At 33.3% G+C, this 26,879-nt stretch overlaps 4 protein-coding genes across 9 annotated transcripts in view; 3 read left to right on the top strand and 1 right to left on the bottom strand.

The window, feature by feature from the left end:
* Positions 1–408: 408 nt before the first annotated feature.
* LOC21398603 (protein FATTY ACID EXPORT 1, chloroplastic) lies at positions 409–5,796 on the bottom strand. 3 transcript variants are annotated; one of them, XM_024169657.1, is made up of 8 exons: positions 5,684–5,796; positions 2,373–2,765; positions 2,065–2,266; positions 1,484–1,651; positions 1,355–1,401; positions 1,209–1,249; positions 981–1,092; positions 409–605 (listed from the first exon to the last, which is right to left on the bottom strand). In XM_024169657.1, exons 2-7 carry the CDS (start codon positions 2,463–2,465, stop codon positions 999–1,001), a joined length of 645 nt encoding a protein of 214 aa, XP_024025425.1. In that variant the 5' UTR covers positions 2,466–2,765; positions 5,684–5,796; the 3' UTR covers positions 409–605; positions 981–998. The 3 variants fall into 3 exon arrangements, with proteins under 3 accessions (XP_024025425.1, XP_024025426.1, XP_024025424.1); XM_024169658.1 differs by having other exon boundaries at positions 413–511; XM_024169656.1 differs by lacking the exon at positions 409–605 and having other exon boundaries at positions 620–1,092.
* Positions 5,797–9,701: 3,905 nt separating this feature from the next.
* Positions 9,702–15,143, top strand: LOC21398602. Its single transcript, XM_024169680.1, has 14 exons — positions 9,702–9,753; positions 9,854–9,919; positions 10,410–10,504; positions 10,594–10,691; positions 10,844–10,895; positions 11,042–11,134; positions 11,689–11,799; positions 12,285–12,630; positions 12,908–13,261; positions 13,349–13,410; positions 13,575–13,684; positions 14,110–14,168; positions 14,245–14,432; positions 14,725–15,143. The coding sequence occupies exons 3-14, from the start codon at positions 10,454–10,456 to the stop codon at positions 14,911–14,913; spliced, it is 1,713 nt and encodes a 570-aa protein (XP_024025448.1). The 5' UTR covers positions 9,702–9,753; positions 9,854–9,919; positions 10,410–10,453; the 3' UTR covers positions 14,914–15,143.
* Positions 15,144–17,581: 2,438 nt separating this feature from the next.
* LOC21398601 (peptide chain release factor PrfB3, chloroplastic) lies at positions 17,582–21,052 on the top strand. Its single transcript, XM_010104408.2, has 6 exons — positions 17,582–17,938; positions 18,324–18,541; positions 18,719–18,916; positions 19,574–19,786; positions 20,410–20,587; positions 20,678–21,052. The coding sequence occupies exons 1-6, from the start codon at positions 17,767–17,769 to the stop codon at positions 20,965–20,967; spliced, it is 1,269 nt and encodes a 422-aa protein (XP_010102710.2). The 5' UTR covers positions 17,582–17,766; the 3' UTR covers positions 20,968–21,052.
* Positions 21,053–25,262: 4,210 nt separating this feature from the next.
* The window catches only part of LOC21398600 (folylpolyglutamate synthase), an 8,115-nt gene continuing 6,498 nt past the window's right edge, over positions 25,263–26,879 (top strand). For 3 of the 4 annotated variants that reach the window (XM_024169663.1, XM_024169662.1, XM_024169661.1), the window contains exons 1-2: positions 25,263–25,483; positions 26,642–26,804. In XM_024169663.1, coding sequence (XP_024025431.1) covers positions 26,657–26,804 — 148 coding nt within the window. In that variant the 5' untranslated portion in view covers positions 25,263–25,483; positions 26,642–26,656. Of the gene's footprint in view, positions 25,484–26,641; positions 26,805–26,879 lie in introns of those variants that run through there. The other variant, XM_024169664.1, reaches the window with a different exon arrangement.

Genomic DNA, 26,879 nt, shown 5'->3' with positions numbered 1-26,879 from the left:
GGCATGCTGTGGGTAGGCACGATGAGGATCAATTCTTAGAGACCGAGCATACTAAGGCTCCCCGACATGCCAACGCTCGCCAAGGCATGCTGTGGCTTCATCACGTGGGCACAACGAGGATCAATTCTTAGGGACCGAGAATACCGAGCATTCCGAGGCTCCCCGACGTGTCAACTCTCGCCAAGGCATGGCTGTGGCTTCATCACGTAGGCACAACGACGATCAATTCTTAGGGACCGAGAATACCGAGCATTCTGAGGCTCCCCGACGTGTCAACTCTCGCCAAGGCATGGCTGTGGCTTGATCACGTAGGCACAACGAGGATCAATTCTTAGGGACCGAGAATACCGAGGTGCCAACTCTCGCCAAGGCATGGCTGTGGCTTCATCACGTAGGCACAACGACGATCAATTCTTAGGGACCGAGAATACCGAGGTGCCAACTCTCGCCAAGGCATGGCTGTGGCTTCATCACGTAGGCACAACGAGGCTCATTTAGATGAAAAATCCATCTAAAACCGTATTTCCCGCGTTTTTTTGAGCATCATTTACATTCTCCAGGATTAGAACTTGTCAAACACGCTAGAACATAATAGAGGAAGTAACCTTGTACACAGCAGTAGCAAATGAAAATGATAGCAACATAAATTAGATTTCACATGTTTGAGTTCACATTGTTTCTTTTCCTCAGCTGATATTCTTATAACAGTCCACAATCCGGTAACTATCCACATATTGACACACCACGCCAGTTGGTTTGTCAATGATGGCTTTATTTCTTGAGAAGCAACATGTTTATTGTTATTTAAAAAAACATATTGTGGATTTCACATAAATATGATTAAACACATACTTGACAAACAGCTAACCAGTTCGCATGACATGGCCGATACAACTTCTCCTTCATCCATCAGTGACCTCAACTTATTTGAAACTACAAGACAGGACGGCACAAAATTCTTAACATTTGTAAAATCTAACCTCATTAGAGCTGTTTTATCACGATGCAACACTTGGAGATGATTTCAACTTCTTTGGTGGTGGGTTTCCTCCAGAGAGCAGCACATATGAGTAGAAGCACAACATTGCACCACTGTGATGGACACCCCAACAAAAAAATGCAGTTAAGAACGCGTGTTTGATGGATGAAAATCGAAACTTTAGAATTATTAGCAACACAGGAACACCATTAACTACAGTTTGACGTACCTAATAAAAGCATAAAAGCCCGTAGGAAATACTTTCTTTGTCTGCATCAAGGGAAACAACAATTAAGTTAGAGAAAAACAATCAGCTCAAATTAGTTTCCTAATAGCGAGTACTTTATTCTCCTAACTAGATAACCAATATCATACCAAAGAAAAGGTCTGAAAGTTCTTCCAGAGAAGAGCCGCTGCTAGTGCTGCAACCATCGCATAACAAAATCACACAATGCTCAAAAAGGGTCTTTACACAAACTAAAAAGTCTGTATAAAAAGTATTACCTCCTTGTCCTAGAATGTAGGGCAAAGAAGATTTCCCCCGTCTCCAGATCTTCAAACTGAGAGTGCTAAGGGCTAACAAAGCTCCGCCATAAAGCACACCAGTGGTCAGAGTAGCGGGATTTCTCGAAAACACAAAACCAATAAGCCCTCCACTTAAAACGATCCCACCTGACTCCAATTACACACAGTACTATTAAAAAAAAAATCATTGTCGGTCCATTTTCTATCAGCTTAAGCTTTTACAAGAATCCATAGATATACAATATGTAGTTGTGAGCTCAAGCCCACAAACAAAAGAGTATTTAATAACTAAGATCCAACTTTTATCATTACTTTTTAATAACAAGTTGAGTCATTATTCTTTTAACAAACAAGAACTTCGTGAAAAAAATGACAAACTTTGGACAAAAGTCGGGATCCTAGCAGCACTCATAGTCATGTTGGTCAAACTGGTAAATTAACAAGTACGATCTAAAAAATGTGACCATGAAAATCAAACTTTAGATCCTATTCTCAAACGCCCAGCAAGAAATTTTCTAATGGGCAACTTGGAAAAACACACACAGAAACACAAAACTCACCAAAGGGAATGCCAAAGCAAAAATCATGGATCTTGGCTGTTCTTTTCTGCTCAACCGTCCCCAAATTCACGTCCTCTCGTTCCTCAGAAGGATAAGAATTCTCCAATCTTCCGACGTGGGTTTTTTGCGGATTGGACACATAGTTCAAATTGGTCTTGCCAATTCCCTCAGAACTGAATTCAAGGACCGTGACAACCCATGACTTTTTCTCGCAAAACGGGATTTCCCAGTTAATTACCTCAAATAACAGAAAACAACAACAACAATAATAATAATAAAAATATGGAGAGTTTGGTGAGATTAGTTACCTGAGGACGAAGAGATGGGGATGGGAAAGAGAGATTGTTGTGGCGACGGTTGACGGCAGAGAAGTAGGTGAGCTGAGAGGTCGTTGAAGCCATTTTCTGATGTTTTGGGCAATCAGGGGTTTTGGGCTTTGGTAGAAAATGAAAATGAAAATGAAAAATCTTTTTGGGGCTTTGGGGAAAACAAAAATGAAAAATGGGTATTTGTTAGCTGCGAATTGAGGTTGACATTGACTGATCTAATGAGAAGAAGTGGGCAAGAAAGCGGCAACGGCAGCTGGAATGTTTATGGTTTAGATGCCCCTCCTATTTTGCAATTGGGATTTCAACCTTGAATTTTGGCTCAGGCCTCAGCTACGCTTGCGGCAAAAAAATAGCTACATTTACAGGAATACCCTGTGAAAGATGAGTATAGGATTAAGTTCATATATGTTCCTGAATTTTGTGCTTTTTTTTCAACATGACCTTGAATTTTGAAAAATATTCATTTCGTTTCCTGAATTATGTACCTTAATTTAAACACCTCTATATTTGTAAAATTAATAAATACTTCTATAGTTACATTTACAGGAATACCCTGTGAAAGATGATTATAGGATTAAGTTCATATATGTTCCTGAATTTTGTGCTTTTTTTTCAACATGACCTCAAATTTTGAAAAATATTAATTTTGTTTTTTGAATTATGTACCCTAATTTAAAATGCCTCTATATTTGTAACGTTAATAAATACTTCTATAGATGCCCCAACCTATTAATTCAAACCAATGTTTAATTAATTCATTCTTTGTATGTGCAAAAAGACAAATAATTAAGAACCTTCGTTTTATTATTGGGGCCTTGACCAATACCCAATATTCATATCTAACTCAACAATTTACACATAAAACAACACACAATGATTTACGTACAAGAGAGCAAGAAAAATGAATAATTAAGGGCTCGTTTGTTTCGTGCGTTTAAATCCATAATTTTGATTCCGCTACAGTGTTTTCCTCTCACAAAAAAATTTGAATTTCAAATGCTAAAATCAAGAATCACTAGTTTAAACGCATGAACTAAACGGGCTCTAAGCCTTCTCTTTTCTCACAAGGCAATCTTGTGCTAGATTTCAGACATCCAAAAAAGCCCATTTCTATAGCAAATCACACGTATATCTTAATATGATTAAAGTTTCAACAACATAACATAACAAATACTCTAAGCATCTGAAAAGACCACAATAGCAACAATTCTTTTCGATCTAAAATATCACACACAGGCTCCCAAAACTGTAGAAATCTCTCTTCCGAGCAAGCAAAATAAAAAATAAAAAATAAAAAATCACACACAGAACTAACGCAAAGATTCAATGCTGGGACAATATGAAAACATCAAATGTGGCATCATCCCAATGTAAAAGGCATCACCAAACGTCACAATTCACAATAACTATACCATAGCACCAAAAACCAAACTTGCAGAACATATTACCATGATTTGAACTTTTTTTTCACCAAAAAAGCGTTGGAACTATGTTGAATTAGCAAAATCGCAAGCTTCACAAACGTTTATACCAAGCAAACACTCAAATTAACAACAAAGCATGAAAGTAAGAAAATCGTCAATTTGAACTGATCAACATTGCTTGCTTGCTGAAAGTTAGTCATGTGTCGAGGCTTCACAGTACATACTAAGAATTTTGTTTATGGCGTAAATGAATATTTTTCAATTTTTTTAAGAAAGTTTTTTCATGAACAATAGCAATTATCTTTACCTTTATAAACTATCTTAAACCCTCAATTACTTTTAAATCACCAAACACAATTGAAAAATCAAGGAAAAACACGTATATAATTAAGTGAAAAAAAAATATACAAAACGTAAATTGAGCTGGGAAAAGAAAAGTAGTCGCCTTGTTAATTGGCATATACAAAACCCCATGAATCCGAAATCAAATTCTACAACTTCATCCCATAGAAGTACAATAATTCAACAACCTTTTCACCTAACAAACTAAGGTCATGTTTGGTAGTTTGTATTGTGTCGTATTACATAAGGTGTATTGTATTGTGTTATATTATCATAAGGGGTCAAAATGCAAAATTTTAGTAATTGGGGTCAATTGGCAATTTTTAAAAATTTTGGGGTCAATTGGCAATTTTTAAAAGTTTTGAGGTCAAATAGTAATTTTATTTTTAAAAAAATGGGGTCAAAGTGCAATTTTATAAAAGTTTTGGGGTCAAATGTAATTTTAAATAAATATAAAATTTGCATTGTGCCTCCTAAATTTTTTAACAATTATACGCTCTGGCGTAACCCTATATCAACCCGACCTTGACCTCTAGACGTGCTCAATCTTAACATGAATCATTGATCCACTATAAAATAATACAATACGTAAAAAATGAGCCGTATTCAATAATAAGACATAAACCGTATTAATTTACCATCCGCATTAATTTATACAATTTAATAGTCAAACCAAACACACCAAATATTATATTATTGTATAATTATACAATACCATGTTCTAATACAGTCAAACAAATGTCCTAAATTTCAAAATTACCCAGAAACTACTACAAGGCACTTCACAGTTAAAAAGCAATGCAACACCAAAAGAAGTCAACAGAATGATATTAAGCAAAATAGCACAAGTAAAACACCTTGTACTGGTACCAAGAAAATCCTTCTCATCAAGCTTTAAAGAGACCCGGATGTCTTACCGGATAATCTAAAAAATAATAACAACAAGCCTTAATCTTAATCTCAACTATATGGATTTCACTTTTCTACGCAGGTCTTATGGAAGTGAAATTCATGAGAGTAACTTATTTTTACGCTGACCGTCAACCTACCGCAACCCTCCCATCCCAAAAAACAAAAAAGAAAAAAATCAACCACTTTCAAATAAACTCCCATCCCAAGAACAAGTTCAAATCGATCAGAATTGAGTCTAGCCCAGATTTATACATCTCTTCTGAAAATAAATGCTATTTAGGTGTAAGCTAAACGCCAAATTCAACAAAATCCAAACTAAAAAAGAAAAGAGCCACACCTTTAGCGTTCCAATTTGACTGCCTTCTCTTAATTCTTATATACCGAAAAGCACACCAATTCATGCAAGTTTGAAAAAATTCAAATGCAAATCGGATAAATGGAAGCAGAAATTAAACGAACAAAAAAATATGCAAAATCATGCGAAGACAAATGGAAAAAGAAAAGGACGATGATAATTTCCTCATTTTTTTTTAAATTGATTTTTCAACACATTATTTTCAACGTTTCAAGAACGATTTTTGAGAGCAGATTGGAAGAGATAGAGAGAGATACCGTCGTAGATTCACTCGGCCGGCATCGGAGCTTCACCGGCCGTCGTACGTCAAACCCTAGCAGAGAAGGGGAAGGAGAAGGAGGAGGAGAGCGAGAGAAGGGAAGAAGAAGAAAGAGAGAGTCGGAGAGGTTAAAGTGCGTTCTCTTGTTTAGTATTAAAAAAAAAAAAAAATTTTGATTTTATTAATAAAATTACGAGTTCACCCTTATAATGGAAAGTAATGTAAATTCTCTATTTTTTATTTTTAATAATTTAATAGTAGTAAATAGGCCAATATGAAAAGTTTAAGAAAGTATATAGGTCATTTTTTAGTTATAGAAATTAATAGGTTATAACTTGTCAAGTTATGGTTCATAACCAGATAAGTTATGGACAAACTTGTCAAGTTATGGTTCATAACTAGATAAGTTATGGACAATAACTTGTCAAGTTATGGTTCATAATCGGACAAGTTATGAACGAAAATAATAATTTAGCCTATTTATTAACTTACGTAAACTATTGGCCTATTAATTTTAATTCATCTCAAGCCTTGGCCTATTTCCCTCTTTCTCCTTTTTTTTTTATCTATGGCCTCGTTCACTTCGCGGATTTAAGTTTTTAATTTGAGCTGAGATGTGATATTTTTTTAGAACTTTTTACTGTAGCAAAAAAAGTTAAATGTGACATTTTCTAAGAACTTTTTATTATAAAAATCTAAAATTAAAAATTCGAATCAGTAAAATGAACGAGACATATATATAAACGAAGACTCAAAAATGTACAGAGCCAAACGGATTTGTGCCGTTTTGGTCGAAATCCTCCCTTCCCCTCCCCTCTTTTTTCAAAGGCCCTTCTTTTTATTTTTTTAACTTTTTATTTCTTTAATTTAGTCTTTTTCTATTCATTTTTTTTTTATTTTGGACCCAAAGTTTTATTTTCTTTTTTGTTTTCGTTTCTTTTGTACTAAAATGCATTAATTTTTAATTTAGTTTTTATCCTTTTTTATGTTTGTCCTAAATTTTCATTTTTTTCTATGTTTTTACCTTAAAACTTACTTATTTTATCATTTTAGTCCTTTTTTACATTTTCTTTATTTTTTTTGAAGTTTTATTTATTTTTCATTTTTACTCAAAACTTATTTATTTCTTTATTTTAGCCTGCCTTTTTTTTTTACCCTTTTTATACTTTTGAATCTGCCAGTAAAGGCTCAAGAACTTCTTAGTGCTCAAAGGAGGGAGCATACGAAGATCTGACAAAGCTTCTTGAGTAGCATCACAGCTTGGGGCAGACGAGACGAGCATAACCTTAAGAACAACTCGAGAAAATGGAGAAATTCTAGAAATATTTCGGCATAGTGGGAGTAAGCTATGTAAGCTTGATTCGTCCCCTGAATATGAAGGGAAATGGGTATTTATAGGAGAAATCCAGAAGTCGTGGCGTTTGCTCTAAGGAATCTTATCGCATGCTCTGAGGGAAGCATGCATGCACAATTCCATTTAAAGTAAGATGTCAGCCAGCCTTATGGAGCTGTCAAATAAAAAAACCAAAAATGGGAAAAAAATGGAGGCATTCGGCGACAGTTCAGGGTAGTACAAAAAAGATCTAATAGAAACTGAAGCAAACATTTTCATTTGAAGCAAAGATCTACAGCTATCCCGTTGAAAAGGATGCCTAAAAATATAACGAAAGATTTGGAGAATTGCTCCGTGGCCGGTTCGACGGTGCTCTGACAAAGCTCTGCATACACCATTATTTACGAAGCAAAAAGATTGGACAAAGTAAATATGTGATTGGACTAATAGCCTGAAGTAGAAGGAGATTAAGACGAGACTCTGAGATATATGATGATTAAAACATTTTTCCAGGTCTGAAACACACTTGATGGCATGGGATCATATTAAATGCTATGAATATTTCCATTCTCGGAGGTTTGATCACGGTGTCAAACATGTCAAGTTGGACTCATGCTATTTATGGCTAAGCATCCATCATTTAGAGCACCTGACACAAATTGCTCAGAGGAACTTCAATAGGCGAAGCAAAGATATGCGCATGGACTCTCTCAGAGGCAGACGCAATGTAGCTCTGAGACAGAAGTCTGGCACACAAAAAGCCTTTGTTGAGCTAGAAGATGATGAAAAAATACCTTTTGGCGGTAGAGAAGGTTTTACAAGATAAGGCTCGGGACTGAAGGAGCAATTGGAGCTTTAAAGACACACAAAGAAGTAGACTTTAACGAGGGGTTTTGAGCTTCCCACACAAGGAATGCTTCGAGAAAGGGCTAAGGACTCCGTCATCCATTTATTCTTAACTTGATTGATTTAGGGAACCCCAAGCGATATTCAAACTAATACGAAAGTTAAGAGATAAATGAGCCCACTTGATTACCCATAACCCATCAAACCACGACCCACAAAGGTTTCCTAGTTTAGGCCCATGAAACGAGCCAAACAGTTCCGCGGGACACAAATTATTAGGTATGCACCCTTATACAGGCATGGTACCAAATCATCCATCAACACTCTCAAAAAAGATACAAGATAAGAGTAGAAGCATATTAGAGAAGCCAAAATATAGTGCATTTTCTACTATTTCATCTTTTTTCTCTGGGGAAAGAAAAGGAAGAAGAGATTATAGGTGAAATTGATTATTTGCAGGTGATGTTTTGTATTTTCCGTAGTAGTAGAGATCGTGCGAGTGTGAATTGATGTTTGCATTGCCGTACTTTAGAATATATTTCTCATTTTTAGGAAAAAAAGAACATAAGCTCAATTTTTGTGCTTGCCAGCTAAAAATTAAATGCGAGTATATTTGCCACTCATCCGTTAACTCTTCTCATACTTTTTTTTTTGTTAATAAATTATGATATTGTTGAATTATAATTACTTTTAAGAACAAAATCACATAATATAATTAAGTTGTAGCAAAAAAAAAAAGTTGTAAGGACTTTTTTGGAATAATAAGGAGGATATAACAAGTAATAATTAAAATTTAAAATTTAATTGATTGGTGGTTTGAAAAAGGGTATGGCAAAAGTAGAATAGAATGTGATAATAAACTCATTTCGTTTAGTTCGTTGATTCGAGTTTTTAATTCGAGTTGAGATGTGCATTTATGTGAGAGCTTTTTACTGTAGTAAAAAAGTTAAATGTGATTGTTTATGAGAATTTTTTACTGTAACAAAACTCGAATCGGTGAAATGAACGGGTCCTTTAAATCCTTATCCTTACTATTTTAAAAGTGATGAGCGGCTCTTCTATTTCGTTTGCTGCATTTCGTTGGAACGAAACGTTTCGTCCCTTTTTTTTCTATTTGTTAGTCTTTTTCTTCCCTTTTTTTCTTTTTTTTTTGTCTCCCTCCTTATTTGCGCTTACCTTTGCTTCCCACCACACATTTTTTTCCCTTCTTTTAAATATGATCCTCGTAAATATTTTTTCCTAATTGTCTTATTAAAATAATTTTTTTTATATATGTCCCTATCTAATTTTTGTATGAAACATCTAAAATACATTTTTTATATGTACCCATATATCAAAGGCAATCGGTTTTTCAACGGATCTCCCTTTTGTATTTTTTTTTTTGCTTGTTTTTTGTTTTTTATTTTAAGAGAATAATAAATTAGTACAACTAAATTTTAGAAGACATTTTAGATTTAAAAAAAAAATTGTAAAAAATGCATGCGCTAACCGGTTAAATAGATTCCCAAGGAATCAATGTTTATTTACGCGAATACCCCTGTAGGCTTACTATTTAAACCATCTCCCTCCAATTCCTGTACAATTTTTATTCAAAACCCCAAAACACACGAACGTAATAATAATGGCGCGAAGAAAGACCGCTTCGGCTCCTTCATCGTCTCGCTCCCCAATCTCAATCGGTAACGGAACCCTAAATTCCTCCAGAAATCAAAAGCTCTGATCTATCAAAACGATCATTTCGCGATCTCAGTTTTCGATTTCTGCTCTTTTGATTTTCCTCTTCGCAGGGAATTGCGAGGTCATAGTGGAAGCATGCAAATACGCTTGCGAATCAGATGAGCAAGGTCTCAAAATCTCCATTTCGAGAAATGCAAAAGTCCGAATTTCGGGTAATGTTCGTTCGATTCTCGTTTTCAGGTGATTATGAGGATTGACTATTGAGCTTGTTACGGTTTTCTATCTTTTGCTTCTGTTCTGTGTGCTTTTCAGTAAGGGAATACGCTAATGAGAAGAGCCGCGAGGATGATATTGGGCGTTCTAAATCTAACGAAGGAGGTAATCCATTTATAACTTAATTTCTTGGTAATACTTCCATTTTTTTTTTAAAAGATATAAGGAACTGTTTATGAAACTTTCACTCTTCATTTCACTTCTAAATAAATAAATAAAGAAAGAAAATACCAGGAAAAGTGTTAGCAGTTTAGATTTCTTACACTTTGACTGAATTGGCAAGTTATGCCTTGAAGTTTAATTATAGTAAATTTAAAATCTAATTAAATGTTGAAGAGAGTCCTCAAATCAATACATAAGATTGAAATTTGGAAGGAAACGTTAAGTTTTTTCCTTTGAGAGAGCTCGTGTAATGTGTATGATGTCGTTTCCATGTAAATTTTAACAGATGTTACTGACTTAGGGGCATGCTTTGTTAAAATCAGAGAATAATTTGTCAAAATTAAAAATTTCTGTGGTAACTTGAGCATTTTGAAGTTTTGAGTATGCGATACATCGAAATGATGTGTGATGATATGATTCTGGCTTTATTCAGAGGAGGGGAAGAGAGAGGCTTCGGATGGGGGCAAGTTTTCATTTATGCTTATTAATCCTAAAGATGTTTATAGCGCTAGTAGATCATATCTTCAGGTAAATTTTACTCATTTTGCACATAACAACATTGTTTTGGGTTGGTACTGAAGATGTTGAACTCATTATAGTTAAATGCGTTTATGTAGGAAGTGTTAAAGATGTATGCGACAGAACTTCCCACGATGAACTATGCTGCAAATACTGGAAAGCAATCAATGTTCTTGGAAAGATGTGTAATGAATGGGTAAAATCAGTTTTCTTTTTACCCTCCCTTTTAGTACATGCTTCTATTGGATTTAGCTCTTTCTCAAAATGTGAACTACGACAATGGTTATGCATAATCAATACACTTTATGGTCATGTTTAAGTATTAACCACCTATAGCTCTTTCCCCAGGAAATATTGCACGCTGCTTTTGAAATTTATGCCCGCAGTAGGTAATGAAGAGGTAAGCTTAACCAATTTCCTTGTGGATCTCTTTCGTCTCTACTATTTGTTCGCAAAATACAAATAGCTTACGCAAATGAGACACCATAATGAATTAACTTGTAACAATGCCTTTCCTCATCTCTCTTCCTTTCTTCATTCATACAGGTTATAGCAGCAATTACTTATCAAATAGTTCCTCTTGACACACAATATGCTGAGATTCCTCTTGCTGCTGTCAGTTCAGTCTACCAACGAAAGGTCTTATTATTATTATTATTATTATTTAGTTTTCACTCACAAAGCGTGCATTCCTTAACATTTTGTTGCTTGCGATACTTGTATTATAATGCCTTGTTCTTAATAGGATCGCTTAATATTTTGCCACTGTTTCTTGTTCAGTTATGATGCTTTAGGCTTCATAATATGTCAAGAAAGCAAAATAAAATTTCTCCATAAGAACTTGCAAACATACAGGATTTAGAAACAGTACAATAGAGAGAAGTGGGATGTCTTGATACCTTAAGTCCAATATTTATATTTTAATTTCTTTTATTTGGTTTCCTTTTGGTTGCGATCCGTCTTAACTAATTAAGCACCAATGTTTTGCCTTTTGATGAGCGATTAAACTATATTGCGTAGCCTTTAAACATCTTGTGCTTTTTTACTCTTTATGAATGAATTCTTATCTATTTCCATGGTATCTTCAGTTTCTTTTTTCACTAGTGTTTCTACTACTTTTGATATAGTTGAGTTCATTATAAAATCCCTTGACTCTGAGAATAACAATCTCATATAGGCCTTTCAATTTGTAGGGAATAGGTCGTCTATTGTATATGGAGTTAAGAAAGAGACTTCAGAGTGTAGGTGTCTGCTCGATAATCTGTTGGGGAGACAAGGAATCTGAAGCATTTTGGCATAAACAGGTAATACTGAATGTTGTTTCCCAGGACAAAGCAGGATATGATGATCTCATATGCTTGTATTTTGAATGAGTATTCTACGTGTTTTCTCATTATATTCTCTCTGGTACCTTTTGTAGTCGGTTATTTTTACAAGATCACCTTTACCAACAGGAAAAAAAAAAAAAAAAAAAACCTACTCTCTCTCTGTCTCTATCTATTTCTATCTCTCTCTCTTTCTTTTGAGTACTTCTTCCTGGGAAGGCAATCTCTTCAAGACTACAGATATGATTTTCAGTTTTAACCCATAATAGGAAGGACTTTGATGCTTTTCATGTTTTAACTTGTTTGCGTGTGCTTGCTAAAGTGTTGGGTAATATCTCTATTTATGTTATGCATTGTACTAAATTAGGTTTCCAAATTCACTCAACTCTTCGAATTTATTTTCATTATTCTTGTTTCAAAATTTGCTGTTCATTTGCTTTTTGAAAACAAACTGAAAACTGCAGGGTTTCGTATCAGTAGCAGAGGTAGATGTCAAGGGAAAAGCTCGCAGGCTACCTATTAAAGCTGACATTCGCAAAGCATTATGCTTCCCAGGTGGTTCAACCCTAATGCTTTCACATCTTAAGCAAGACGTTTCAGCCGCCTCTGCAGACTTTTTGAACTTGGGTTTTCCATCACAGCCTAATGGAAAATTATCCTCTGCTGTTATGGAAAAGCCCGCTTTTGGTTTTTCTATAGAGGGTTTTAATACTGTGAATGCACTGAATCAAATTGTTAACGGAAGTGAAACTGCTCAACCTGAAATGCTTGTAAATGACGGGCTCGCAAAAGAAGATAAGAAATTAGATGGTAAGTAGAATTTACTTCTTCCACTTTGAAGATTCTTGTGGCTTTCATTGTACAGGAAATTCCGAAATTACATCTCTTTTATCAGCCTTGCATTAATTGGATGTTCTTTCTAGTTCCTGTGATTATATTTAAGAAAGCTAAAATTTCAGCAAACGTGAAAAAAGATTAATCAATAATAATGATCTTTTACTGGTGTAACACCGTATGTTTTATGCGGATTCCTTTGCAAAACCTAGTTTGCAAGAACGTGACCATCTACAATGCCCATTCTTGGCAGATTCTCGGTGCCAAGATGAAGTGCAGGGTTATAGGGACTCACTTCCTTTTAATATAGGAAAGTCGAACAAATTTGTTTCTGTTGAGGAGTTATACAAGGCTGGAGTTGATGCTGATGTAATGCGATGTTCTTCTACCCAAGGTTCAGGCGCAAAGAGGGTTTGGGAAGCTTCATTATCTTCACTGAAGTCAAAGAAAGTAAAGGGAAGCTATTTAGTTGGCTGCCAATCAGGGTCTAACTGGAGTTTAGATTCAGAAAGTGGCAGAGACGGTTCTTGTTACCACACGTGCCCTTTGGTCGCTTCAGAAAATAAATCCTTGACGGGACTTCCTCCTAAGGATCCTTCTACTAGTAGTTACAAGGAAAACATTGCTGAAACCTGTGCACAGGGTAACATACTATCTGAAGTTTCTGTCAGGAAGGAATCTCATCCTCACACAGAGTGTTTTAAAATCATGTTGATGAATATTGCTGATGATACCAAGAAAGAAGTCCTTACAAAGGTACGCCCAGCTTGTTAATTCATTTCGAACACTATTGGTGAATATTTAATTGAGATGACATCATATCTCGAGTCACGGGCATTTCTGTTTTCTTCTTTGCTTTTATTATATCATTTTTGTTATGATTTATGATTTATTTATTTATTTATTTTTTTTGGGTATAGGTAATAACGGAGCTTGGTGGTTCCATTACTTCTGATGGAAGTACGAGTACTCATGTTATTACCGGAAAAGTCAGAGCGACTCTGAATTTCTGCACTGCTCTGTGTTCAGGGTTAGTGGTTGGGTCCTTCTAGTGTTACACTGCTTAAACTTGGATCTCTTTGATTCTTTCTACTTCCATTCCCAAACTTTGCTTTAGAATCTCACAAACTTTGAAGTCTCTAGTTATTAAGTGGCAGTTCGCGGCTTGAACTAATTTATCTCAATAACATCCTGAAACTGAACATATTCCTTAAATATACGAGGCAACATATTTTGACGTCCTGTTATCCATCCATCAGTTCACGTTATCCCGTTGGAGAGTTGCCCATTAATTACGAGAATATCAGCTCAACATTTGACCTATTGGTTCTTCTGCATATCCTGTTTATGTTGAGTTTTCTGAGTATTGTGTTTGGTTTAACATGGCTGTCTATATCCAAACATATATTCTTAGTTCTCATAATTGATTACACAAGTGCATTTTCCATTTTTCAGAGCTTGGGTAGTTTCACCCTCTTGGTTAAAAGAAAGCTATCGACAAGGCAGGTTTGTAGGTGAGTTGGAAGGACTATGTTGTTTACTGGTGCTCCCTAATTAATTAGCACTAAAAGGATGTTAATTAATCTGCAGATGAATTACCTTACATATTAAATGACGAAGAGTATGCCCTGAAGTATAGAGCTGAGTTAAGAAGTGCAGTCCTCAGAGCCAAAGCTAGTCCGCAAATGTTGCTTAAAGGATACGACGTATGCATAGCTACTCATGGTCAATCCTCAGCGAAGCCCTTATCTACCATTGTCAGATCCGCTGGTGGCAATGTATAAATATCGTCCGACTCAATTCTGAATTACCTTGGCCTGCTTATGTTGGAAATAATAACCTTTTTTTGGTAGTCTAGAATAATCACACCATACTCGTAAATAATGCATATAAAACCAAAATGAAACTTGCTAAACCATAAAGGGTATAACTCAGGAACGATTCTTTACTTCATTGGGAAACTAATCTTCTTTCGCACAGTTTCACTTAGATTCTTAATGCCAAATGCCTCTGAAAGTCCTCGAGGATTCTCATTTTTTATGCCATTAATTGTTGTCTTGAAAAATGCAGATCATTGGTAAGCTGAGCCAAGTAAATGCAGCTTCAAAGACAATATTTGTGGCATGCGAAGAAGACATGGATGAGGCAATCGTGGCTGTAAAGAAGGGCATATGGACTTTTAGCAGCGATTGGCTTATGAATTGTGTCATGAGACAAGAGCTTGACTTTGAGGCTCCACAGTTTGCAGAATCTTTGTAGGAAAAAAAAAAAAAAAAACTCTGATTTATGCGAAGCTGTGGATATTTGGTTGATTGTAGTTTAGATCTCGTACAGGCACTCTATTCCCACTCTAAAATGAGGTCACAAAGGAAGAGAAACCGAGAGTAAATGCTATGTATATTTTGGTCAAATTTTTTGATCTTCTTTAAAGAGAAGAACACCAAACTATTTACTGCTATAATGCTCTTCAGATGTCACAATTTCGCGTAAACGCCATATATGTTAACTCTGACCAAGCACGACGCATGGAGTGAGCTGTGCCGGTCTCATGGTTTTCTACGGCCCCGTTCACTTCGCTGATTCGAGTTTAGAATTCGAATTTAGATGTGACTTTATGTGAGTGTTTTTTACTGTAGCAAAAAAGTTAGATGTGATTGTTTGTGAGAGCTTTTTACTGTAGAAAAACTCAAATTCTAAACTAGGGGTGGCAATTTGTGTAACGTATCGTGTCGTGTTTTGATTGTTTTTTTTTTAAATTTATAGTCAACTTGAATACGATCCGTTGCACGAAATTTTTTTAAAACTGTAACACAAATACGACACGACCACTTTAAAGGTTGACACGATACGACATGAGAATGACCTGTGAACTTAAAATTGACACGAAAATTGTATATTTTTATTTAATTTTTTACATATTAGAAATAATTTAAAATTCATAACACACTAAAATATAATAATATCCATTGAAATTAAGCAAATAATAATATAAGATTTTAAGTGTAACTATCACGATATTACAAGTTCATAATAAAATAAAAAATATGTAATGAAAAATATATATTTTTTAATTTTTTATGAGTTTTGTGTCGTGTTTAAGTTAGGCGGGTTCAACCTGAAATTGACCCGTGTTTTTCGTGTCAATTTGAGGTCGATCCAATTATGACTCGAATATCTTTTTTCTCAACCTTAACCTGTGAAATTTGTGTCGTTTTCGAATCGTATTATCGTATTGTGATCCATATTACTTGCTCTAAGCATGACACAATAGCACACAACGCGCTCCGTTGGCCAATGTGCCAGCACACACTATTTTTCTTTTTTTGCCGTTTTGTATTGTGTAATTTTTATTTTAATGTCTTATAATTAACTCAATACATATTGTGCAACATACATAAATATAATTAACTCATAATTGAATACACACTAAGTTTTTTGTTTGTTTGTTTGAAAGAATATACACACCAAGTTTTAGTTATACAATGTAATATTAATGATTTTTTTTTTTTTTACCTTTAATGAATTATTTTCATATTTGAAAAGTTTTTTAAAAAAAAATTAACTTGTAAGAAACAATAATTATTTTGAGAGAGAAAGAGCTAAATAACACTTTTCTGAAAATATTTATGGTAAATAACATAATTACAGTAAATGATTTATTTACAAAATATATTTACGGTAAATATGCTTTGTAAATAAATTATTTACCGTAAATATGGGGCTTGAGAGCTCAAAGGTCTCATGGATTTAGGTCATTCTCATTTTACCGATTCGAATTTAGAATTTAAATTTTATTATAGTAAAAAATTTTCAAAAATAATTACATTTAATTTTTTTATTACAGTAAAAAATTCTCGTATAAAATCATATCTCAACTTAAATTAAAAACTCAAATTAATAAACTAAACAGCCTTCAAATTTTAGTCTTGATCTAATAGCAACGTGATAGGAAACTTCATTGGGTCAATCCTAGCATGAGATAAAGCAAATATGAGCCTAATCGATTATGAACGGGCGAAGAAAACACGAAACGCAAATGAGATCTCTAGTTAGTTGGTAGTGAAAGTTCCACTTATTTTTCCATTATTTCAACTTGGAATTAAACAAAGTCATTGATCTAACTCTTTTATTTTTTATTTGTTTCCTCTAATAGGATGGCCTAAATAAATAATTCAAGAGACATATTTAAAAAATAAAATCCGAACAAAAAAATTCCTTAAATTACTCATATGCTTTTTAGAATTAATTAATTAATTTTTTATGTTTTTTGAATTACTATTCAGGTTAATTAACTAGAAGAGATAAAATAAGATTGGGAAAAGTGCAAAACTAACCTCATTTTTTATTATTATTTATTGACCGTGCAAAACTAACCTCATTTTTTTATTATTATTTATTGACCTTTTAATCGTAATAGATCAACTTAAACAAATCAAAAATTAAAAAGACAATATTGAACCCATGGACAATGTTTGTCACATTAATTTTTAAATTTAAAGAAAAAGAAAATAAATACCCTTAAAAGTGTATATGTCATAATGTCAGGATTTCTATATCTTAATTTTGATTAATAACTCTTTTAGTTAAATAACTATACTAATAAAATAGGTATTAATCAAGAATGAGAGATAAAAATTTAGACTCATAAATTCTAAAATTTTTTCTTTTTTTTTTAATTTTAAGTTCTAAAAAATTTATTATTAGAAAGTGGGATTTTACATGTAAAAAAAGCTAAATACTAGATAATTAAATGATATACTTTTATAAAATTACAAATATTGTTTTGATTTTATTGAAACGATGAGGTACATATTGAATAAGATTATATTACGGGTACAAATTTATGGGAAAAAAAAAAAGCTTTTACTACTCTCCACTTACTTTTTGTAATTTGCATAGTGGCTAGCAGACTTGAGTTTGAGTTGAGGATAAGGCAATGGAAGTGACGAGGAAAAAGCGGTGGGAGTAAAGCTGTTTACGTGGTCCGATACAGCTCTCAGCTTGCCACCACCAGTCTTCTCTTGACCTTCCTGTAATGAAAAATCTTCTATCTTCCATCTTCTTCTTCTTCTTCTTCTTCTTCTTCTTCTTCTTCTTAGTTTCTCTCAGTTTATGGTAATGAACATGGCCACAGAACCGGCGTTTGTAAGAAAACCTGGTGGTACCGCAACAAGCTTGCTGAGCTCAAAATGCAAAGGCCACAAAACGAGGATTTCTTCACATTCTACTGTTAGAGCTTCTTATTCCCAGGATGAAGACAAGAACAAGGTCTACAAACAACTGGGTATTTTCACATTTCTCTCTTTGATTTGCTAAACATGCTGTTTTGTCATTTGTGCATGACTGTATGTGTGGTGGCTATACTTAAAAACTTCAGCAACAAAAAAAAAGTTTATTTTGTGTATTACGTTCAAAACTGCCAAGTGGGTTGATGCTAGAATGTTGTATTTTTATGGAAGTTTGAAGCTTTAAAATGGCTGAATGGAAGAAGTTTAGGTTGGTGTTCATGGGTGCATATCATCTGTTTGAGAGAATTTATCAGTTGATCCTCACTCTTCCTTGAGGAACTAGGAATTGGAATATTTTGGTTTTCTGTTGTATTGTTTATCATTGTGTTTATATATGTAATTGTCTCATAAGGTCTCAAGTAGAATTTGGTGTTTGTTTAGGACTATTTGCATTGAAAAGGAAGATTGAAGATGCAGTTCTCCGCGCCGAATTGCTGGCGCCGGTGGCGCTCGAAGTTGAAGAGGCGAGACGGAATAAACAGGAAGAAATGATACGGGCCTACGACCTCTGGGATGATCCAGCTAAATCTAATGAAATTCTTGCCAAGTTAGCTGATAGTGCCAAAGTAGTTGATGCCCTAAAGGATTTGACATATAAGGTGATGATAATGAAAAATGGTTTCATTTTGTTAGGGACTCACACAAGTTATCTATTTGAGATACAAGTTGTCTATATGAGAATTTGTTTGTGCGAAATTGCTTCAATCATTTTTAGACTTTTCTTTTCTAGATGGAGGAATGGTGATTTTCTGACTACATTTGGCTCATCTCTGCAGGTTGAAGAGGCAAAGCTAATAACCCAGTTGGCCGAGATGGACGCTATCAACTACGGGCTTTTTAAGCAAGCATATAATGCATCTCTAGACGTGAGCAAGGCTTTGGATCAGTATGAGATGTCCAAGCTTCTTAAGGGGCCTTGTGACATTGAAGGGGCATGTGTAGTTATTAAAGCTAGATCTGAAGGCTACTCTGAGGTTTGATAATCTAAATAATCTCTTAAATTGGCATTCATAGTGGGGTTGAACTTCTAGCTTGCGCAAAGTGTTAGAAAAAATGCATGTGTTTGGAGTTCAGTGGTCTAACTTGGCTTTATATTTCAATGAAATTGAACTATAGATATAATGTTCAACATGACTCCTATGAGAATCATAAGTTACATAAATTGATGGATTGACTCTAGTTTTCTTGGTTCAGAATCCCAACTAGAAGATGAATATTCAATTATTGATATTGCTGTCCGGATTGTGTAATATGTAGAAGAAAAGTGCATAGACATATACTTAACATTTTATAGCTCGAATTAGTCTTTTGGAACAAAAGTGAGGATATTCTTTCACTGTTGACCCCGAAGGAAATTTGTCGAGTATGATGAACTATGATGGTTTTGGACGTTGATAGCCCATTCGTCTTAGCTAGCTTAAATTCATCTCTGCACAGACGAGCAATCTATTTAAGCTCATTATAGCGCTTACAGAATATTGACTGATAATATACTTTTGAATCTTGTTTGATGTGTTAAATCATTTTCATTCCTTGCTGCATAATGATTCTGTTGTGCTTATCTCTTTTCCTCCTTTGAGCGCTCATTTTCTCTTGTTCTCTGAGTTCGTTTATTAAATTTTCATGTCCAGATATGGGCAAGTCAACTCTTAAGAATGTATACCAAATGGGCGAAAAGGCAAGGGTATAAAGGGAGAGTGGTTGAGAAGCGTTCTTCCATGAATGGCGGCATTAAGTTGGCAACTATTGAGTTTGAATTTAAGTTTGCTTATGGCTATCTTTCAGGAGAAAGGGGTGTTCACCACATGATTAGAGGTTGTCAGGATGGATCTGCTCTGCATGAGGTACAAACACAATTTCTGTTCTTGTTCTTGTTCTTGCTTTGACCGAACACAGATCTTAGATTATACCCAAGAAAGTGAGAAATATCATGTGATGGATCTTTATAAAACCGCTCCACATGAGGGGAAAAAAATGATGTTATGGGTCAGTGTGTGATTTATTTGTTAAATGGTTATGGTTTTTTATGATTTAGCTCCTAGTTCTTTTATAGATCTTTTGTATATTATGTTTAGTATGGTTCTCGAGCAAAAAAATAAAAAACATAGATCTTTGTTTTTTCTTCGACTAGTATTTCATAAAAAAAAAGTCAATCATTGATCATCTCTTTTTTTTTTTGGGTCCTTTTTCGGGTGTTGCTCTTCATCAATTGGGCTACCAATTTAGAACTGCTATCTGGTGGTTCTAAAATTGTTACTTTACCTTCTTATTGATTCTGGAAAAAAACACTAAAGCATGGTTTTACATTCCATATTTTCTGTTAAAAGCAAAACTGCATCTTTATGTTCTTTTCATTTTTCATATCTCTGTCCTGCAAGGATTTGCTGTTAAAATTAAATAAATAAGTTGTCTCATAAACATCTTGCTCAAAAACTCACAGCTTGACAAATTTGTGGATATCATGCAGAGTGCCTCGGCAGTTGTGGATGTTGTCCCGGTGTTCGTTGAAAATGCATTGGACCTTCATATCAACGATGAGGATTTGATTATCAAATCGCCCTCGATGCCTGAAGAAGAGCAAAGTGATACTGGACCTTCAGTTTGCATTGAGCATATTCCTACTGGCATAAGTGTTCAATCAGCAGGTGTGCGGTTAGCTATGACATCACGGTGCCGAAATTCGGCCCTTTGCATAAATCACTCTAGGTCCCTAAACTTTGTCCATGTATGTGCAGGGGAGAGGAGACAATTCGCAAATCGGATCAAAGCCCTTAATAGACTGAAGGCCAAGCTTCTTGTGATTGCACAAGAACAAGGAGTTTCGAGTGTAAGCGACATAAAAAATGAGGCCATTATTGATTTGTGGCGAAAAGACACTAGGAAGTACATGTCTAATCCCCACAAGCTGGTAGAGGATGTAAAAACTGGTATTCAGCTTCCTGGTCTGAATTCTGTGTTGGATGGAAATCTTGAACCCCTTATTGCAGCTCATATTAGTACAAGACAATCAAGTGATAAGATTTAGCCACATATTACTTGCCCTTGTGCTTGCATGGAAATGCAAAATTTTGTTGAAATCCAAGAGGAAATTAACATCTTTGATTTGCCAATATGTCCTGACATCCATGATTGACCAAAGGTGCTGATTATGTTATGTTTGTCAATTTGATTTGATTTTGCTTATGCTAAAATAATTAGGAGAAATATTAGCATCACTCTTTCTATCAGTCTATGCACTCACTGTTTAACACGTAAATTCTACCATTTTTATTTATGTTTAAATAATAATATATTATGTTAGTAAAATTTATGTATCAAACAGTCAACGTAAAGAGTGATAAAGATAACGACAAAATGAGTAATCTAACATTTATCAAGTAGTTAATTTAAAACAAAGTCGTGACTTCTTTATAGAGGTATCGATTTGGGTCAGGCCCAACTCGCCGGTCCGAAGTCAAACTTTTTTTGCTTGGGCAGAGCCGATCTTCTACTCAATTGGACTGGGTTGGACCGCTTTCTTTTCCGGACACATCTACTTTTCTATTTGTGAAACTATAGTACATCCCATAAAGTAATGATGCATCATGCAACACAAATTTTAACTATTAGATTTCGTTCATTCTGTGAATTTGAATTGAGATATAATATTTTTAGAGAGTTTTTTATTGTAACAGAAAAAGTTATATGTGATATTTTTTGAGAGCTTTTCACTGTAACAGAAAAAGTTAGATGTGACATTTTCTGAAAGCTTTTCACTGTAACAGAAAAAGTTAGATGTGATATTTTTTGAGAGTTTTTAACTGTAAAAATTTAAAATTAAAAACTCGAATCAGTAAAATGAATAAAGTTTAGACGATGAAAAATGACATTAGCTTCTGAAAAAAAAAGCTAACTAACACCTGAAAAGATTTCAACAATTTTGTTTTTCAAACAATCAACAGTTTTCATCATAAAACAGCCGAAATCCGGGTCGCATGTTTTTTTGCTAGAAAAGTAATCCGGGTCGCACGTTACATAAAAACAGTGATAAAAATAAAAAAATAAATAGTAAAAATTTGTAAAAAGTGGTGAGTTCACCCATTTTCTCATAGGAAAATACTACACCGAATGACTTGCAAATGGGTTGTAAATTATAGGGAATAAAAAAAATATTTCATTCACGTGAGATTTATTAAAATAAATAAATAAATAAATAAATAAATGAAAGTAGTTAACACGCCATTAAAAGAATAATAATAATAATAATCAGGAATCCGGATGTTTGCATGCACGGCATTTATCATGGTAATCGAAAAAGACATTACTCCAGTTGTAATCTTGGAGGAAAACTTTTACTATGGATTAAATAATCTTTTTCCTATAACTATTGGCACATTTAGGGAAAAAAATCGAAAAACACGAGAAAAATAAAATAAGTGAAATGAAATATAACTGTTGTTTGACATAATGGCTTATGTCATATGACAAATAATTTTGAAAAAAAGAGAGATTTTCTGTACACGTGACATACATACTGGTAGAACAAGATTTTTTAACAATTAAATTTATTTTTAAGTGATTTTATATAAATTTAACAAAAAATTTAATATACTAATATATTAGCTTATCAAATAAGGTTTATATATATATATATATATAAAGCACAAAAATGTTCTTGGTTATGAGGATCTATCATTAATTTAATTTAAGTGGGAAGCACGTGGCAGGATTGTTGTTGATAATTTAGAATACGAATCATATGCGCAATTATCTTGGTCGTCCTTTATCTACTTATCAAAGATGCGCCAAAAGATAAGCAGTTAATCACATGGAAAATGGCTGAGAAATTTCGTTCTTTTTGTTTATTTCACTAATTTGAGTTTAAAATTTAAATTTTATTACAGTAAAAAGTTCTTAAAAACAGTCACATCTAATTCTTTTGTTACAGTAAAAAACTTTCACATAAAGTCACATATTAACTTGAATTAAAAACTCGAATCAACGAATTAAACTGATCTTTTGTTTTTCCTCCTTCCCCTTGGCATTGCAAGTTGCAAACACACAGACCCCAAAAAATATAAATATATTCATTCATATATACATACATATAAGTATATTTCAATTATTATTATTATTATTATTATTAATTAGTATGATTATTATACAGAGGCTTACGATGTTATATAAGAAGCTTTATCAAGAAAGGTGCATGCATCATACACATATCTCAGTACATCAAAATATAATATGAGATTCAATAATTTTACTTTTCTTATATCACAATTTTATTTTACGGCTATGTGTATAATGATTCACCAATGTTAATGATAAATAACGTTGTTCTTTTTTTTTTTTTTTTTTTACTTTGATGTTTTACTAATCATTTTCCAGTATGATGTGTGAACGCCATGCATTTTGATTGGAAGAAAAAGGGTAGGAGTAGTTGGTGCAACAACCAATTGGTAAGCCAAATGGCCCAAGTTATTTTATAGACTGATCTATAGCATGCTTGTGTGCAAAGGGAAATATGATTTGCACCAAGAAGATTTTATTTTGAACTATTATTAAATTAAAAAAAAAGGTGCAAATCACTCACCTAGAACATCTCATATGTAATGTTAAAAACTTAATTTCTGGATAAGAAAATCATTTTCTAATACAATGTTATACATGATAAATGCTATATTTTGTGTTAAATTTAACACCAAATATAGTGTCCGTTAGATTTTGACATTCAGTCGTTTATTTGTTAATGTGTTATTTTTCCATTAAATAATTATAGTATTTCTATTTTTTATTTAAAAAACTTTTCTTTTACACATGCCAAAGCTTTAAAATTTCACAGAGAAAATAATAACGGAAATAGTAGAAAATAGGCCAATATGAAAAGCTTAAGAAAGTATATAGGCTAATTTTTAGTTATAGAAATTAATAGGTTATAACTTGTCAAGTTATGGTTCATAACCAAATAAGTTATGTATAAATTTGTCAAGTTATGGTTCATAGCTAGATAAGTTATGAACAAAAATCGTGAATTATGGACAATAACTTGTCAAGTTATGGTTCAAAACCAGACATGTTATGGATAAAAACAGTAATTTGGCCTATTTATTAACTTATGTAAACTATTGGCCTATTAATTTTAATTCATCTCAAGTCTTGGCCTATTTTCCTCTTTCCCCCAAATAATAATATGGCCCCAAATCAATATTATGCAACGTAGTACAATAAAAACCAATGCATCAATTATATTTTTTTATTAAATCATTTTATTAAATTATTTTATACTAAACATATAATTAATAGGGAGCTTTTCCGGTTGACCTCCCTACTAGTAAGAGTTGAGTTCTGATCATTAAATTTGATTAAAATCACATCAGATTGAAAAAGTATGCAGAACAGATAGTTTCTGATACAAATCTGACTACATGAAAGTAAAAAAATTATCGATAGTTCATTTTTCTATTAAAAAACCCTCTAATTGATATTAGTAATTGTATTGAAAATTGTGTAAAAACTTAATCACCTATCACGAGGGATAAGTTTTTGATAGATTAAGCGAAAAAAAGTTCTTTCATTTCATAGAATTATTATGTCTTTATTAAAGAAAACCAATTACGCTTTTAAACAAATAATAATAAGGGAAATTGTGGTAAATAGTATAGTTTTGAAATTAAATTAAATAAATAGCAGATTCTAAAGCTATTTGAAGTAAAAAATAGTTTATATAGTAAATGAATTATTTACCATATAAATGATTTATTTACAACTAGTAAAAATTAACTTATGTATTAAAAAAATCTATATTTACATAAAAAATTCTTTTAACCAGTGATAACAAAAAAAATTACGTGAAAAATGTTTTTACTTGCATACTCGGTAAATGCTTTATTTATAATTAAATTGTTAATTACTTCAAATAGTTTTAGAATATTTACTTAATTTAGTTTTAAAAATCTATTATTTACTACATTCCTTACTAATAATATGAGTTTGATAGAAATTTGTGTATTATTCTGTCAAAAAAAAATATTTGTTTCATTTTTTTTGCTGGCCTATTTTTATTATTTAATTATTTTTTGTTACCTACCACAAACTTCTCCAATAAAATGGGGATTTATGATAGTAAAAGAGAATTAAAGGTTTAATCAAACTGGAAGATCTACAGTCAAACTAGTTAGACAAAATGAAAAAGTAGACCCCAAAACAAAATCTTAATAATAAATTATAATTCGTAATTTATTATAATATTTTTTTATATAATAAATACATATAAATTAAAAATAATTTTAAATTATAATTCTAAATTTACGTTCGCCAAGCCAAATTAATGAACGTGGAGGCTGGAGCCGACTTTTGTACTCTTTAGTCTTTACGGTTGGTTTTGGTCTAAAAGCTGGCGTAGAAGTGGAGCAGAAATATTGGTACTTTACCATTTTTAATGTCAAATTTTACCCACCATAAATAGAAGCTGAATCTCCATATAGTTTTGTGTGTGGTTGGGATTGTACAAAGCGGTGCCCACCCAGAACACCTTCATGACTCCTCTCTTGTGTTTCTCTGTGAGTCTCTCTGTCTCTCATTTACAAATTCCCACTTGGGTTTCTTCATATACATCTATATATACAAATATATACATATATGTATGTAAATATATGTATATGCATGTATGCACGTATTGTGTTTGTTTTTATGTTTAAAAGCTCTTCTCTTTTCAGTTCTGGGTCTCTTTTTCATTTCTTGAGTTTTTGTGCGTTGCAGAAGAATTTTGTGAAGAGAAAGTTTGGTTTTTTAAGTGCTATTTTTTGGATTGGTTATATGGGGAATAAATAAATAGAACATAACTTATGCTGAAATAAGCTTCTTTCTCTGTTCTATTTAGCTCAATTGTGATTGTATTGTCGAGAGAGAGAGAGAGAGAGAGAGAGAGAAGGAGAACTTCAGCTTTAGTAATTTGTTCCCCATTTACCAAATGGCCTTTATGCTCAAAATGGGCTATTGGGCATAATAGTTTTTGGGTAATTGACTGCTTTCTTTTTCAAGCCTTATATCATTCAACACTGTGAATGAAGATTGTCCTAGTTATATCCATAAGATGATAGTAACTAACTTCAATATTGTTGTGAAATGTAATCATTTCAATGACTTGACTGATTCGTGAGAAAAAAGGTGCTGTGATTTTTGCTGTTAGCAGTTTGTTGAGCATATTAAAAATGTTTCCTTTGCACCTTGTTTGAATGTCTATTTACTACTAAGAGAGACTAACACAATTAGAACTTGGAACTATACATGTTTTTTCCTGTTTGAAGTGAGTTTCCAGAGGAATTTATGAATATTGGTTGCTTATAGTTGAATCAGCATAAAGTGAAAGAAGAGTCTAGATCCCCTCTTTTTTCTCCTCTCTGTTTTTGTGTTCTAAACAACTAGATTTTCATTAGTGAACATATGTCCGTAGTAGTCCAATTCATATTTGTTCAAACATGGGAAGAGAAGATTAGTTAATATTAAAAAAAAAAAAAACACGAGAAGAGAAAAGGAAGGCTTGAAACTGAACTGATGCAGGTGACAATGAGTTACCCCTGTTTTGCTCTGCTTCGCAGCCTACTTCTTCTCACCTTTATTTGGCCGCACGATGTTACATGTCTCGAAGCATATCGAGTAGCATGTTTTTTTTTCCAATTGTTTTGGTGCTTGCATTTGAGGATTTTTATCTCTTGCAGGTTTGACATTTCCTGATGCTCAGTAGTACAAACACATGCCCAAAGAGTGGAATTTTTGGAGTTTCATGCTTCCATAAGAGAAGCTATAACTTATTACACCAACGAACATGGAGGTCAACTTGTTCTCCTTCTAGCCTAGTCGTACATAATCTCCCTCGATGTGGTAAGCTTCACGCTTATGTAGGAGGGCCATAGTTATTTATGTATAACCTATAAAAGATATCAATGTTTTAAATAA

This window comes from Morus notabilis, unplaced genomic scaffold (assembly GCF_000414095.1).
Source record: "Morus notabilis unplaced genomic scaffold, ASM41409v2 Scaffold645, whole genome shotgun sequence".
NCBI lineage: Eukaryota > Viridiplantae > Streptophyta > Magnoliopsida > Rosales > Moraceae > Morus > Morus notabilis.
The sequence above is the reverse complement of the archived record's forward strand: the minus strand, read 5'-3'. Positions and strand labels throughout refer to the sequence as shown.